The sequence below is a fragment of the Musa acuminata genome, chromosome BXJ1-9 (assembly GCF_036884655.1).
Source record: "Musa acuminata AAA Group cultivar baxijiao chromosome BXJ1-9, Cavendish_Baxijiao_AAA, whole genome shotgun sequence".
NCBI classification, from domain to species: Eukaryota; Viridiplantae; Streptophyta; class Magnoliopsida; order Zingiberales; family Musaceae; genus Musa; species Musa acuminata.
This window is the reverse complement of record NC_088335.1, coordinates 44,861,483-44,878,323: the sequence shown is the minus strand read 5'-3', so window position 1 is coordinate 44,878,323 and position 16,841 is coordinate 44,861,483. Positions and strand designations below refer to the sequence as shown.

Here is a 16,841-nt window from a genome sequence, read left to right as displayed (position 1 = left end):
TCCGGTTTAACTCGGCTTTAATTCTATTAAGCTTTTTAGATGCGTATTAAAACCATTAATAAGCTGCAAATACGTATTGGCAAGAAGATGATAAAGCCAGTAGTTAATATATTTGAGATATTGGAGGGAAAAAAAAAAAGAAAAAATACAGAAAAAATAATTATATTATGTCTGCTATAGTTTGTAGGGATATAGATGTAATTGTGCTCTTTGTTTTCAAGAAGGAAAGAAAGAAAGAAAGAAAAAGAGAGAAATATGAACAGCTTCCGATGCTGTCGTCTCGCTCGCTCTCTCTCTTTCTCTACGGCACTCGTTTCTAGAAACGCCGCTCGGACTTCGCAGGGGTTTTGGTTTCCGTCACAATGCCGAGGCCGCGGCGGCTCCACGACGACTCCGACGCAATCCCCGGTGAGGGCCTCCGATGCCGGAGGACGGACGGCCGCAAATGGCGCTGCTCCATGCGCGCCATGGACGGCGTCACCTTCTGCGAGCACCACTACAACTTGACCCGCCGTAACTTGGCCAAGCACAAGGGCGGGCCCGCCGCGGCGCAAGAATCCGATTGGGAGTCGCCGGAGCCGCCCGATCCTCCGGCGAGGAAGCGCACCAGGAAGGGGGCTTCCCCGACCGAGGAGACGATCACGGCCGCGCTGAAGCGGCGGATGGATCGGAAGGGGGAGAGGGAAAAGAGGCGGAGGGGGGAGGCCCGGACGACGAGGGTTCTTCCTAATGGGTTGATGACCATCGCGTCGTCTCCGGTGGGTGGTCCCGGCAATGAGGGCTCCCCTTTGGATCGGAAGCTAGGGTTTGATGAGGACTGCTCGCTCACCAGGCGGTGCATTCGATCCAAGAACGCGGAGCCGATTCCCGTGGGCCCATTAAAGGTATAACGATTTTGGTTCCGTCCCATTTCTTTTGATTCTTGAACCTTTCTTGCGATCCATTTTCTGATGGTAACTCCAGTACACTTCTATTGGTTGTAGAAATTAACTTGTGGAAAGGGTTTGGGGAGGGGGAGGAAGTGGATATGCCACAGATGTGGGGAGAAGAAGGTGGCAAGGATGGTTCGATGTTTAAGTTGCAGGAAGAGGTTCTTCTGCTCTCGCTGCATAAAGAAACAGTTAACTTCCTTTTGCTCTTCTTTTTAAAGATTCTTGAAAGTAAGATTAATTTATTTTGTAGCTAATGTTCGTCAATTGCCTTTTTCATTTGTCTAGTTTTCTTTATTAAATCAAAGATGCAAGTCTTTTCGGGATAACTGTGATCTTTGTATAAGTTGAATTTTTCCAGATATATGAAGAGATCTTGTTCTCATTCGATAAGTTAAAAAAATCGAAGCAAAGTATATGACAAAGGTTGCTTTAATTTTATATGATATTATGATGACTTCCTCTGAGCGATACCTGCCAACACAATGTTAATCATTTAAATTTGTTTATCTTGACTTCCACAATGTAATACTCACCAATTTAATGGTAAAAACTTAAATTTATTTAGGCTTTAGAAATCTCAAGTAATATCATTTAGGGACCAAAGCTGACTTATGTTTCAAAAATGATTTATCAAGATCAATGTTATTTCCTCCCAGGAATAGGATCATGGCTAGAAGGTAGATCCATGATAGAATTTTTGTTGCCGAAGAGATAACAAATGCTGTGTGTTTCACTTAGAATATAAGTGCATCATTATGAAGATTCATGCAAAGAAGCTTCAGTAATTATTTGTCAGTCTTTTTTGCTTTTGTTTTGAAAAATAGGTATTCTATAATAGTTTGTGAGATTGATTACTGTGAGTATCAATTCCGTTGCATTCTTATTTGGTTAATGACGACGAGTGTAAATATCTTGTGGTCAAAGGAAAATTCGACAAAATGATCCTCTCTCTCTCCGCAAAAGTTGTTTCTTGGTTTCTGTGTGGGTTTCGCCCTTTATGTTATGATCATACCAGAAATGATTAAAATAGATTTTTATGTATTAATAGTGAGAGATATTAGTCATCTCTTATATTCTGGAGCATAAATAAGCTTTTGAGGGATCATGCAGGAAGACTAGGGAATTCTTAAAGTAAATTCTATTGCATGATAACTAATAATCTTTTTCAAACTTCAAAAGACTTCTTTCTTCTGATATTGGTATCTGTCTTCAGCAACATATTTGTCATACATCGAACCATTCGATCTTGTCTTAATACCTAAGACCCTTGCATTTCCTAAGTGCCTTTTTGACAAAGATTGAGGAATAATTAGAGTTTAAGGATTTGCCAGATTGTTTAACTAAAAGTTTATGACCCTTTGTAAGTTTGATAAGATTGTCCTGATTAATTTTATCACCGATGATATCTTCTTGGACTCTTGGAATGTTTTTTTTCTTTGAAAGAATGTAATCTTCTTTTCAGGCCTGTCTTTGGAGCATCCCACCACAGTTGGTTTGATGTTTAATTCATACAGAAAATTCCATATTCTTTAAATGCTTTTGTACAGAAATAACATAAATCATGATACAAAACTGAATAAAGTTTGCTAATTTTATAAACAATTAAAACATTAAATTCTAAGAAATGGACAATTGTTTTCATCTTTATCACGCGGTGTGTGAAACTTCAGCCCTTGTGTTCTCCATACAACCCTCGCTTATTAATATATTGTCAATGTGTGCTATAAGTATTGATGTCTAAGTAAATGATGTTTTATAACATAAAGTAATTATGAGACATTTGCATACAAAGAAGAGTAACGTCTTAATCTTTTTAATTTTCATGGAGTTACAAAATCTAAATGTTCCTCTATATGACTTCCTAATGAAGTTGAGCATTCTTTGCAGGAAAATATATATTAAAAGTAACCCATTCAGATATACAAGAACCACCAGCTGTATATATTCTTTTTTTCCATCATCTGGTTACAAAAATTCTGTAGCATACTTGTCTTATATCCATTTTTTTGTTTTTTTTTTCTTTCTTTTTTTTCAGAGGTGGGCTTGACTTTATAGGCTTTTTGCAAACTTAGCCCAGAGAGGCTAATTTCATGACTTGAAACTTTGGTCACTTAGATTACAAAAGAGCAACATTATTGTGATGTTAATGCCCACCCTCTTTGCTCATGCATTACTAATCTATCAAGATAATTGATTCTTTATAATACTGTGAACTGGCCAAAACATTTTCGCAAGTTTACTACCAAACTCAAATTTTTTCCAATTGTGAGAATTCGAAGATAAAATTCACCACTTATTTGTATTATTTGCAAACTGAGTGATCAAGGCTTGTGTCAAGAGAACACTATTTGTTTATAGGGTAAGGTTGCTTACGTTGACTCCCCCCTTGGCTATCCTTTTTTTACCTAGTTGTACTTCTATTAAGGCACTGCAAGTTTCATGGAAGGATGCACTTGGCTTACTACTTCCATCTGAAGTTCTTCGATGAAATTTGTTTTCTGGAAGGAACACACATCAAGTTTTACCATAGATTTAGGGTTAACTTGATTCAGTTCATGTTCTAGAACAATGAATTAATTAGGTTTGATTTCGTCAAATTACTTGGTCATTTCAGTTACATTTTTGGTGTCAATTGAGCTAGACCTTAGATCCTCTATAATTTGATTAGCAGGTCCAACCAAGAGACATGGTTGGTGTTTTAGGATGCATTATTCAGATAGAAAACAGCTTTTCAAATATATGTGAACGAAATTGAATATCTTAAATAACTAATATTATCCATTTATTGTTCTCCTTTTAGAATTCATATTCAAGGGTTTGGATGTATGTTACAACAACATAGGGAATATTTTTTTCACTGGTTCATGTTCAGTGCTATGAAGCAAGGGCACCTAAAAAATATCTGTTGTATCTTTGTCAAACACCAATGCTTAATGAATACTTGTCGATTCATATAGGGTACTTAGAAATATATTGCACTCTTGTACATTCTATGTTTATTTACACTAAATACGTAACACGTATTTTATCTATATAAGACTTCAGGACATGGAAAATTTTGCATTTACTGGGATATATGACCAAGGATTGGTAATGCCAATATTGGCATGTATTATCATGGTTGAAAATCTACCATGATGGAGGTAGCACACGGTATATGCAATGCTGAATATGAGTAGACCCTTTTTTTGGCCTATGGTGATCAATACAGCATAGAATTTTGCCAGTTCAAAATGGAATCTACATGCTCTATGAGACAATCTTTGTTCATGACTTTTGTATTATGTTTCATGTTTTTCTGTAAACTTTTGCCACTCGTACGAATGGTTGTTATAGTTCTTCTAGATTCATCATATGATCATTATTGATTGTCTAAATTATACAAACTAAAAATTCTAGGAACATATAAAAGAAATATACATTGCAGCTTGTTATTCTTGTATAATAATATGCATGTATTTGTTTTTGTCCTAATTTCATAATAGTTTCTGGGCCCATGTGTCCATATCCTTTCACGTCTGCTTATATGCTTTATTGGTTTTATTTTGTTTTCTATATTTAGTGCTTTAATAGATTAAGGGTACTTGAAATCAAGTCCTTAATTTGTGGGGATTGTATGGATTAAAGGTGAATTCTGATATTTGATTTAAATCTGACAGAAAGAGGCTGTAGGCCCTCATTATTGTTCTCTCTTTCTCTCCTCTTTCTTATTTGTTGTTCTTTTATGGCCCCTTAAAACGTCTTTTTTTTCTCTAATATATATGTTTGCTATCCTGTGGTTGAATCTACAGCTATAACTGAAAGACAAGACTGTTCTGGTTATATTCTCGTGTTTTAAAATCCGTAACAGGTGAAACCTCTTTTAAGTAGCGATTACAGCTGTCATAGGTAGAGTTAAATGTGGTGAATGAGATGGAAATTAAAGCAAGTTGTAGTAGATATAATGTTGTAGATTTTGTGCTTTTGAATTAAAGGATTCTTCCTTTTCCATCAAATAATTTTTTCTTAATTTGCACTCTCACTAATTATAACTTAAATGTGCCAAGGCTTATTATACATTTAAATGCCATTATGCTTAGCTATTTTTATATTTGCTTATTCCAATACATCTGCATGGTAGCAATTTTTTTTTTTGTTGTTGTAGGGCCGGTGTTGTCAATGCCCTTTGAAGTGATCTGAACTCTGAAGGATGTCAAACATATGCACACCATAAATTTTTAAGTTTGCCTTGGTTTTACTTGACCAAGGCTGTTGATTGTTTCAGCTAATGTGGTTGCAAAGATTCTGGTATTAGGACACATCTCTGAAGCACACATGTAGTGTAATTTCTAGCTGTTGTGGTAGTTGTGTTTCATCCACCATCTCAACAGAATAGTTGATGCAAGTCACCTATCTTTTTGGTATACTAATCCAACTCAAACATCTAGAGTTCCAGGAATTTTGGATTCTATACCTATCAGATTTTTAAGACTACTATTTGCTATTTAATATATCAAGGCCTCTGATGCCGTTTAGGTACTCTGAGATGTCTGAAGTGGAGGTCAAGATCGCCTGTCCTGTTTGTCGTGGGTGTTGTGATTGTAAGACATGTTCTCATATCGGAGCTAAAGATGGTGGATGTAAGGTTGGGCTCTTCTCTAATTTTTTTACATTCTCATGGGGGAAAATTTTATGAGCAGTTTTGGTTTTTTTGATCTTCAGGAACTTGCACATGATCACAAGAAGTTTAATGAAATCGAGCATGCTTATAACTTGATTTCTCACCTTCTCCCATTGCTGAAGCAGATCTATCAAAAGCAGTTAAATGAGCTGGAATTTGAGGTTCCAGACCAAGGTTAGTAAGGAATCAGTATCTGTGTTTCATCCTTCCTGAGTTGGCCACTTTTGATGTATTACTTCTTTCCTAGGGAGAAGATTTTCTGGCATTCAACTCCAAGTCAATCAGGCTCAGAACGAGCTTGTTAAATGGTATGTGTATATTCTGAAAGCATAGGTCGATAGATATTCCATTTCCACTTATATGTCACCGACAATAGACATAGTAAATGAATACTGTTATTTTGGCCACAAATTTTTTTTAGGCTAAAGGCTGATTACCATCCAAAATCTTAGATGGACATTTCATTGGTTTTTGTCATTTTTCTTTTAGGATATTTTTTGTTAATATAGTTCGTGTTGCAATTAGATAAACATGCCTAAAATTTTGCTGGGGGATGGACTTAAATTGTGGTCAAATTACACCTGAATGTGTCTCATGCAGTGTAATTACACCTGAATGTGTCTCATGCAGTGTCTGCTTTTTTTTGGTACCAGCAATTGCTGCAGGACTTCACTTGTTGATTTTCACAGAAGCTGCTCAAAATGTTCTTATAGACTTTGCTTAAGTTGTAGAAAGATACCGAAAGGAAGCTTTCCTCAGACGACTTCAACTGATGCCTTCAAGTATGGTGAGAGTAATAAAGCACATAAGCGTGTTGCTAAGGAACTTAATGGGATGAAACGGATACTCTCCACTGGTATGCGACCTGACAACTCATATTTATCCATGGTACCTGAAAGCAAAGAGAACAGTGAGAGCAGCATTTTGTGCCCACCCAAGGAGTTTGGTGGATGTGGTGATGGTCTTCTAAATCTAGTTTTCACCGTGCCATTTAATTGGTCTAATGATCTGGGTAGATCTGCAGAAGAAGTTGCTTTTAGTAACTTTGGTTCTCACAGTTTACATGCTTATCCTCATCGTACATCTTCAGTCCCTGAAAACCAGAAGATTGGGCAATTCAGTATAAGTTTGCAAGAAGCCATGGATAGGTAAGAGTTTTTATGACGATTATGGGTTTCTGTCCAATCTGTACGGAGGAATGCCTCAAGCATTTCTATGAGAACAAAAAAAAAAATTCTTAGTTATCCTATTTATTGAATGTATTTAAGATGACCGAGAGACCAACTTATAATGGTTTCCTAGTATAATTTAGTTCCAGTGATGCTACGAAGCTGCAAACCTCGGATTGGCATTAGATAAGTTATCGAGTCTTGAGGTCCTTGTAATGGATGAGCATTTTAAAGTAATTTTACCTAACCTCTTCTTTTAGCCTTTTGAGCAAAGTGTAGCTTATCTGGATTGGGTAGTCAAACATCATATAGATATATGATTTCTTAATTTAGCTTCATTTGCCATGACAGTTGCCATTTTGGTATTCCTCATGCATTATTCATCTTGACTACCTGAATTTTCAATTTCATATATCCATATTTAGTTTCACTGTAGAGACATTTTTTCTTTAGGTAAGTAGTATGCGTATGCTATTACTGTGTTCTCCATCCAGACTTTTCTTTCATTCAGGAAAAATATAGTTCGAGAACTGTTTTATTTATGCCCACACTTACGTCGACCCAGAATCAACATATATGAGGTATGTTATCGCCATTGATGATCTCTAATACTACAAGTGTAACTCATCATTTTGTCTATTTTTTAATAATGCAAACAAGTTTAAAAGTTTTAACTAGAAATCTACAGGGACGTGCAAATATGTTCTTGGAGATACTGAAGTATATATATTGCTCTATGTTAGCTCCAGTTTTTGGGGAGTTGGAACAAATGTTCATTGTTGGCTTTTGTGTTTGGTGCTGACTTTAAACATATACTTTAGATAACACCACTTGATCCTTTACATTGGTCTGTTTCAGACAGATTTAGGAAAGAAATTCTGGCTCTTTTGCATTGTTTGTGTATCATTAGCATCTGTTGCAAGCACAAATCTTATGGTGCGCGTACTGTCTTTCTTCTGTATTCTAAAAGCTTGAGTATTCTTTAGACATCCTTATGCTCATTAGACATTCATTGGGTGCCATTTTTAATCCATTTCATGTTAACTGCATGGTTATTATTAGTGTTGATGCTTCAGCTGCTGCCTCTTAAGGGAACTAACAGTTTGGAGCTCTTTGCATTTCCTGCCTGCCTGGATACATTGCATGTTCCATTTTTTTTTTCTTTTTTTACTTAATGGTTTATTTCTAGATGCTTGATTTTTTTTGGGGGGGAAATTTCTTGATTGTTTTTTGGATTTTTTTACTTAATGATTTTTATTTTTATTTTTTGGGAATATTGGATTCTTGTTCACCCATTATTACATAATGCAAGGAACAAAAGTTTCTTGGTAGTCTCCTGCTTGTGCATATCAGAAATTAATTCTTTGCTATGTAGGGAAGATAATTTTTTCAGAGTCAAAGAGGATATCATGGAAGTCCTATGTAGTTCATTTGTTTTACAAAGTAATATTTAAATGCACAAAATTTTGAACCTTTCTAAAAGGAAATTTCTTGATTGTTCATTTTATATATAGCATGAACTGGGCATATTTCTTGATTGGTAGTCAACTAATTGATCTTTTGAGTCCCTAAAATTAAGTTGGTTAGTACATTTTTACTCATTCCAAAGCTTGTGTTGGTTGCTAAAGATATATTAGTGCCCTTATTTTGCTAAGATATATTATAATTGTGTTTCATGTTTGATTATAATCTTTCATCTTGATTGAGAACAACAGATTATGACAAGCCTGCCGCGCGCATCATGTTGTGTTTTGTGACTGATTGAGTGACTGCCATGCTCCCCACCGGCTTGACGAATGAGAGAAGTTCAGCATGTGTCGCTGCCACCTGACAATTTGAAGCTGCTACATGGTAAGTAATGTATTTTTCTTTTTTTTGTCTTTGTCCTTTTTCCCTCCTTCCTGTGACATGGGGTACTTTTTACCCTACGATATGTGTCTCACCATTTGCAAGCGGCAGAAAAAGAGGAGGAGAAACGATAGTGAGAAAATAGCAATAGGGAGAAGGAAAAGGAACCTAACAAGGCCGGAGGAGCATTGCATATACAGCGAGCGAGGGGGTAACCAAAAACAAAACAAAATTACAGAAGAAAATAAAAAGGGGACACGGAGGTTATTGGTTAGAGTAAGGGGAAGGGAAGTGTAGCGAGCAGGACAATAAGCAGGACGATGGAAGAAAGGGGAAGTGGAAAGGGGAAAGGAGAAGGGGAACGAGAGGAAGAGGAGTCGTCTTCCTCCTCCTGCTGCTGCTGCTGCTGCTGGCTGAGGTGCTGGAATTGGAGGGAGTCGACGGCGAGGGGCATGTCGTCCTGGTCCCGGCTGCATCTGCACTGGGACTCCTCCTCCTGCGCAAGGGGGGCGGCGGCACCGTAGAGAAGTGCACGCAGGACGGCGGATGCGGTGGGGATGAAGGCCGTCCTGTTCCTCGCCAGCAGCCACGTCAGCCCCATCAGCTGGCAGTCGCGGTCGAACATCCTCGTCGCCCGCTCCCCGCTGCCGTTCCCCTTAAGCTGCGCCACCATTAATGATTGCAATCAGTAGGTTTAGTTAGGACTCCGACTCATTGGTGATGATGATTGCATATCAGATGAAGTTTGCATGGGAAGGGAAGGTGTCACATTTAAGAAGACCCTGAGGGGTAGAATAAGAGGGCAGACCTTCTCGAGGGAGTGGAGACAGCGCGTGCATCCAGCGTAGGACGCATTCCCGCAGTCGTGCTCCAGCTGCTGCAGTGCCGCCGTGGGGGTGGCGTTCCGGGCCGCCACCCCCACGCCGCTGACGTTGAAGGCGGCCGGGCACCGGAGCGATCCGATCTGGTGGAGTCGGATACCGCAGAAGCAGAGCACGGTGTCGCACGTGGCGTTGGGCCGCGGCAGGCGGATGCCGCGCCGCTCCAGGGCGCTCTGCAACGAGTCCACGCACTTCTGGTTGTCGTCCGGCATCACCGGCCGGTCCGCGCCGTCCATCCCGTCTTCGGCAGCGGGCGGCGGCCGGACCTCGATGGCGGAGCGGGCGTGCGCGGCGAAGAGCCAGGCCGCGAGCACCGGGCAACAGCGGCCTTGGTCGAGGCCACCGCGGATGCAAGCCTCGCCGACCCCGCCGAAGAGCTCGTCGGAGAGGTCGAGGTGGCACGCGCTCTGGTTGTCCGCGCCGGCCACGGGGAACGCCGGGACCGTTGTGGAGGCGACACCGCCGGCATCGGGTGGCTGCTGCTCGTCGGAGTAGATGTGCGGCGAGACTCCGGCGGTCAAGGCTGCGGCGGCGGACAGAAGGAAGATAGCGAGCAGCAATGAGACAGCGGGCGGTCTCATTCTGGCTCTTCCTGTTCGACTTCCTATGCTTCTTGTGTGGGAAGCAGGAGAAGAAGATTCTGAGGGGGAGAGAGAGAGAGAGATTCCCACGGCAGAAGGTGGCGTAGAGGAAGAAGGAAGGCATTATAAGTTGGGGGGAGTAGGGGAAGGGAGAGTAAGCGGTGAGGGTAGGGAGGGAAAGGTGTGTAACTTTGGTTCTACACTTTTGTTGCCTCTGTGGGCTTAGCTCGACTTGGGGCAGAGGAGAGACGTGGGTGCAACGGACGTGCATGTGTGACGGAAGAAAGCCCCACCCCACCATATTTTGAGCTGGAACCCTTGTGATGAGGCGTGGGAACAGAGGAGGAGAGAGGGTGGGGGAGAGAGAGAGAGAGCGAGAGAGAGAGATGTCTAGCCAAACCTGCCCTTCTTGCTCTTTCCTTGGTCGGACGGCTGAGGCATTAACTTTTCTCGCTTTTCCTTTTGGATTTCCGTTGTCTTTTTCCTCTTTCTTTAGTATAGAAGGCAGAGCTGAATGTAGTAGGGTAATGGAACACCGGCAATTGACCTTTCCGTCAACCAGGAAACGGAGGATCTTCTTATAGCTCCACCTGCCAACATATCGCAAGTTTCAGCAAAAACCGGTGCTTGGGCAGATAATATTGCTTTCGTTGCTACAAAATGTTCCTACCTTGAAACTTTCTTTTCATCTTTGCTTAGTTAAGAATTGACAAAATAAGTCAATTTTTTTAATTAAAAGAATTCTCTTGTTGCACTCCAAAAAAAAAAAAATCATAGAAATTAGCTTTCCCCGACACACTCGCAAAACATGGCATAGCATCGAATGTCATGCGCACCAGGTTACTTAACATCAAAAAAGCATCTCTAAATTAAGAATTGAAGTCTTCATAGGCGAAGATAAGAGGTAAAGGAATGAGAGATGGTTGAGGCGCTGAGCCATGCGCATGCCCTACCCAAAGCCTGGATTGGGGGACGGGGCTTGCGAAAAGGACGGTGAGTGCGGATACAGTGAGTGGCAGGTGAGTAGAGGACGGTCGAGTACATGGGCGGGCGTAAACCAACCAGCACCACCACCAGCAGCAGCAACGGCAGGATGGCATCGCAATGCCAACGATGAGAAATGAATTCATTTCGAAGGCCAATCATCAACTAAATTCAGGTACCAATAATGCTTACGAATAAGGACTGACATCCTCCTTTCTCGTCCCCAAGGCATTCTTTATCATCGAGACCACGAACTTGACATCCTCCTTTTCTTGACTAAAATAATAATAATTATTATTCTTGGTTTTTCTTGAGTCGGTTGTTGGTTTACAACCAGATCCTTTATTTTCTTTTTCATTTATAGTCAATGTCTAAAACCGTGGGAGCCCTAGAACAAACATGGCAGTTTAATAATATAGGAAAAAGGAAGGTCCTCAATACAATTGGTCTCCGAAGTAATTAATTTACTTACAGTCAGAGCACGATAAGAACTTAAGAGATAATTAAGAGACTAATCGATCGTAGTTAGAATTTTAGATCTAACCAGACTTGAAACTCCAAACTTAAACGAGGGTGTCTTTGACCGACAGATTTTACCCCCCCGCCAGTGCAACCGATCATGACAAAACCTTTCGTGCTTTTCTACCTAGGCCTTAGGGGGTTCAGGTCAGACCAAGCGGTAGCAGCATGAAAAGACGACCACATCAAATCAAACCTACATGATGAATCCTGCAGCAATGACCAAAGCAACCCCCAGCCCACTTCTCATCCCGATGTCCTCAGGAAGAATCACTCACTCAACCTCCAGTCATCTCCTTCCAAAGCGATGACCAGGTGATGGTATGGCACAGTCGGGCATTAGGATTTTGGAGCTATCCTTTACAGACCCAACCTTCCCCTGGATGAATAGGACGGATGGTACGAGAGACTAGTCCTACAAGGAAACAACATGACATAAAGCAGGACGCTCTGAAAAAGAAACAAGGGCGGGTTTCCACTGACCGCTTCACATGGCGGCTGTTTATGTCGTCCCCGCGCCCCCCCCCCCCCCCCCACCCAGATAAGCTCTCACCTTGAAGCCACCACCACCACCACCATGTGTCAGAACCGATACCGATACTTTTTTCGTATTCATTTGTTGTAATCAGCTCCCGGCCGTAAGGACAAGAGACTGGAGCGTGTTGGCAGGGACTAGTAGAAATTTCAAACAACTCACAAGTGACAAACCACCAGTATCTGTTGCTAATCTTGTGTCAAAGCCCACTACACAATCATCCCTGTCGAAAAGCTCGAATCCTATCATCAAGTATGCTGAAAAGCCACTCTCAAGTCCCATGAGGATTTTAGCTTTGCTTTTTTATTTGATTCTCTCTTTGTGAGACTGGCTCATATCATTATCTTATGAGGAGATGTTGGGGGATGTGGTGGTTTCCATTTCCGAGCCGAGCCAAGCTTTTCAAAGGGAAAGGGAGAGGGAGAGGGAGAGGGGGTGATCAGAAAGTGAAAAAGGTAGCTGTGGGTGGGGTGGGTGCGTCTAGTAGAAAAACTGGACCTAGATTATAGTAAAAAAAAGAAAAAGGAAACAAGATTAACACAAGAAAAAGTTTGAGAAAAGTTTCAATCATGCATTAGTGGGGCAAGGGAAAGGAAGATGACATACAAGTCATGCTTGTGCTGAGCTGGAGGGTGGTCTCGGCTCTAAACTTTTAGGTTGCATCCAAGGCCTCTTTCTTTTTCGCCACAGGGGGTTTCTGGTGGGCAGCAGCAGCAGCAGCAGCCTTGGGTTAGTGGGAGCCTGGTAAGGGGGTGTGGTGGCGAAGCACAAGGTTCCATAACGCAGCTGTGCATTAACTCCAAGAAAGAAGGCCGATGTACAAAGCAGCTCACTGGCAGGGTGCAACTTTACAAGCCATTCATCCACTCAATCATTTTGTCCGGTCGTTGCGGTGTTTGGGTCTGAACCATCCATTAGGTAAGTCGCAATGCCCAGCCCCACGCCAATCATGAACCACCTGATCAAATACGTGCACAACATGCTCTTTTGAGCTCCAAAAGTAATTCCTAAACTCCCTCCCCCCACCCCACCCACCCCGGCATCCCACCGCAGAGCAAGGGACTGGTTGAAGGGATGGTGAATTCCTTCCTCCTTTTGACCATCCCGAGTTTAAGAAGAACAGCTTAAAACTAAAAGGTCTATGTATTAATTGGGCATCGGCAACATGAACACGATGAAGAAATCATGAGCCATAAGGATTGAAATCCACTTAACTCTTATCTTCTCACAACCCCATCAGCTCCAAAATGAGTGCATAAGAAAATACCACCAAAATAAGGACACAACAATTGGGCACATGACACCGCAATAAGAGATCAAGCTGACACTAGTGATCAAAATATCCATCAAGCAAAAAAGGTGGTATGAGATCGAGCTACCCCTACAAATTCTTGATCTTAATCTTCTTAGCACTTACTGAGATCTCTTCAGGAGAGAAGATGTCAAGTCCCTCTTAAGTGGCTATCAGCCAAGTTGGTAACGGACCTCACATCGGATCCACTAAGAAATTAAGATCCTGGTCTGGATCTAACATCAGAACTGGAACAGAACCCAACCCAACCCACCCTATAGCTTGATAGAAGATGTAACCTTTTATAACACCACAAAAATGGTTGATCTATATTTCCAACTAAACTATAAACATGCAATCTTTGTGGCATTTTCTTATTAAATTTTCTCATGACATTCTACTTTTCTTCCATGTTTTCACCAATATGTTCCTACATAGTTCCTGAACTTAATCCTTCATAAATTTACTTATTTTTTTGTATAGGGGCTCAACAAGCTTCCATTTGATTATTAATGTGTTATAGTTCTCAATTATATATATAGTTCATGAACTTCATCCTTAGCCCATAGGGTCCAGAACCAATTTCTATGACAATGTTCTTGAATTAACTCCAACGTTATGTAGAGAACTACAAGATTACTATCAAGGAAAAACCAAATAACATGAAAGAAGGAGAAATTTTAAGCAATTGATGTAAGGAGCAACTTTTATATCAAAGCTATAATATGAGCAAGAGCAAGTGAATGACAATCGGTGCTAATTACATATTATCCCTTTCTTGTAGTTAGACCTTTTTAGTATTTCGATCCTATACTTCAAAAATTTACTTTGAAATTTTTATAGTACGAAACAAAAATATTTAACCCCACTTACCTTAACATCGTCGACTTTACCAACAAAATAAATAGATCGAGTTAAAATTATCTTCCACAACATCATCGTCATCATTATCGTCCATCATCACAATTGAAATTATCTTTTTCTCATTGTTTTCATATCATTCATAAACATATTGTCACGTGTTATATCTTCCATCGGTAAAGCCGACGATGTTACGTTAAATGAGGTTTAATATTTTATTTTGATTTTATATGGATCTCAATATAATTTTTTTAAGTTTAGAAACAAGAATGCTAAAGAGGCTAATATATAATTAGCCGACAAATATATAATCAACAATTTTTTGAGTGAGTTTATTAGACTAAGCATTTTAAGCTTCTTATGATATCATATAATGAAATCTAATGCAGTACGGAAATGTGGAAATGTTGGAGTACGGTTAAATGAAAGTTCCTTATAATTTGATAGCTAAGTATATGAACATAATCATGTAAATAGAATGGCACCAAAGTATTTACAAGAACAACTAGGTTTGCAATTGCAGTATATATTAAGATCGAGAACAAAGGGGAAAGTAAACCTTATTAGCGAGAGACGAATCCTTGATGGCGTACTCTGCTTGGATCGGGAAAAAGAAACCCAGCCCTTCAAATGCCAACATCCTGCATGATCAATGAAAGTTTGTTTTCAGTCAAATTAATCACGCCATAATAAATACTACAAATTATCGATCGGTTTCGACACATTTCCGATCAAGATCGCTGTTACAAATTCTTGAACCCTCGACAGCAATCAAGTCAAGAAAGGGTCCGCCAAATTTACCTAAAAAGGGATTGAGTTTTTCTCAAGAACTTGTTAGGAACAAGCAAGCCAAGAACATGTATGATCAACGACGGTTTGCGTTTTGAGTAATCGGACAGAGAATGGAAACGATCGATCTCAACACGTTTCCGATAAGAATCGCTGCTACGAATCGTCGAGATCTAGACAGCAATCGAGTACAAGAAAGGGTTTCGTCCAGGATCGGTTTCGCTCAAGAAGTTGTTAGGAACAAAAAAACCCAGAGCATGTCTGTTCAAGAAAGATTTGCGCTCGAAATTCTCGACCAATCCCAACACATTTCCGATAAGAATCGCTGCTACAAATCGTCAAGCACTCGACACATCAATATTACTCGATAGGAAGAAGAACAAAACCCCAAGTCCCCAAAATCGACAGACACGGAACGAAGAAGCAAAATCTTGAGCGAAGGAATACCTTCCATGGATCGCCAGGATGCGGAACACCAGGACGGCTCATGATCCCAGCCCCAGAAGAAGAAGAGATCGGAGCCTTGAGAAAGCGATGCCATCAGAGAAGGTGAACCGACGCGATCGATCGAGAGGGATGGGGTTCAAGAAGAACACCCTTGGTCCCTTTCCCGCCTAAGTTGAGCAGTGACCGTAGATTCCGGTTCAGGGTGATCGGTTCGAGCCAACCGGGTCGGGATTAGGTCCGATCAAAAGAGATCACAGCGCCGCATACCACCTAATAATTTTGCCTTCGTTCGATGGGGAACAAAGTCAACTCCCTGAGTCAAAGTAGAGCGATTCATTTCACTACAGAAGAGCCCGTCTCGTCCGCCACGTGAAATCCGTGGTGATAAGCCGAAGTGGTCGGCATGACCAGATAACATTGAACTCGAAGTATTACACACGTGTCTTCTATACTCGATGCAAGTCGGTCATGTGTCCCAAACAAACATCATTGTTGGCCAGGCAATGTGCAACAGAGACGTGCACATGGGACAGCGGCGACTTTTTCCCGAGTTCCGGTGGTCAGCGGAAGGTGGGAACGATGTCATTTTGGGCCGGCCGGTCCGGTTCATTACAACCATGGGTGGTCAAACGCCGGATCGAATAGCGTAGACTTGGCAAGTTGACGACAGCTCGACACCCCAAAAAGGTCGGCCGCTTTGACGTCCACATGATGCGTGGCTGATGCGTGCCAAATTACCCCACCGAAAAGCTACAGTGGATCTTCCCCCAGCCTCCTTTTCTGCACACAATGAAAAATACAGGGCGATTTTTCAAAAATATATATATAAAAAAATTATATTTTCAGAATTCTATAATTTTTTTACTTAATAATAAAATATTATTGTCTTAACTGCCAATCACCTATCATTTTTCTCTATCTTTTCTTGAATATCAATCCATAAAGTGAATCGATCCAATTAATTTTTAATAATATTTAAAAATTAATATAGTATAAAAATATTTATTATTTTTAAATATAATTTTTTTTATAAAAATATTAATTTTATATCATATTATAATATTTTTAGTAATTAAAAAATATTATAATATAGCATAAAAAAAATGTGTTATAGTATTTTTATATTATATTATAATAATTTATTAATATTCTTAAAAATATTATACTATACCATATCTAATTTATTAATATTTTTAAAATATTAATTTATTTTATTAATATATCGATCAACTATCAATACGATACGTATCAAATTATATACAGCATATTGGCATGTTATATATAAGAGTATATCGATATATCATTCATATCAATTTTTTATCGGATTGAGATATATGCAGCCAC

At 40.2% G+C, this 16,841-nt stretch overlaps 2 protein-coding genes across 2 annotated transcripts; one reads left to right on the top strand and one right to left on the bottom strand.

Moving 5' to 3' along the window:
- Positions 1-209: 209 nt before the first annotated feature.
- Positions 210-8,642, top strand: LOC103998994 (E3 ubiquitin-protein ligase JMJ24-like). Its single transcript, XM_018818300.2, has 8 exons — positions 210-884; positions 984-1,120; positions 5,448-5,556; positions 5,634-5,766; positions 5,840-5,900; positions 6,246-6,740; positions 7,273-7,342; positions 8,477-8,642. The coding sequence occupies exons 1-8, from the start codon at positions 363-365 to the stop codon at positions 8,516-8,518; spliced, it is 1,569 nt and encodes a 522-aa protein (XP_018673845.2). The 5' UTR covers positions 210-362; the 3' UTR covers positions 8,519-8,642.
- A 131-nt stretch (positions 8,643-8,773) lies between these two features.
- On the bottom strand, positions 8,774-15,538 carry LOC135593738 (uncharacterized GPI-anchored protein At4g28100-like). Its single transcript, XM_065083992.1, has 4 exons — positions 15,498-15,538; positions 14,821-14,902; positions 9,418-10,661; positions 8,774-9,270 (listed from the first exon to the last, which is right to left on the bottom strand). Exons 3-4 carry the CDS (start codon positions 10,069-10,071, stop codon positions 8,881-8,883), a joined length of 1,044 nt encoding a protein of 347 aa, XP_064940064.1. The 5' UTR covers positions 10,072-10,661; positions 14,821-14,902; positions 15,498-15,538; the 3' UTR covers positions 8,774-8,880.
- Positions 15,539-16,841: the final 1,303 nt, after the last annotated feature.

Coding starts and splice junctions, on each gene's coding strand:
- LOC135593738 (XM_065083992.1), bottom strand. CDS start 10,071: ATGAGACCGCCCGCTGTCTCATTGCTGCTCGCTATCTTCCTTCTGTCC. Junction 9,271..9,417: donor GTCTCCACTCCCTCGAGAAG/GTCTGCCCTCTT, acceptor ATGGTGGCGCAG/CTTAAGGGGAACGGCAGCGG.
- LOC103998994 (XM_018818300.2), top strand. CDS start 363: ATGCCGAGGCCGCGGCGGCTCCACGACGACTCCGACGCAATCCCCGGT. Junction 5,557..5,633: donor CTAAAGATGGTGGATGTAAG/GTTGGGCTCTTC, acceptor TTTGATCTTCAG/GAACTTGCACATGATCACAA. Junction 5,901..6,245: donor CAGAACGAGCTTGTTAAATG/GTATGTGTATAT, acceptor TTTTGGTACCAG/CAATTGCTGCAGGACTTCAC.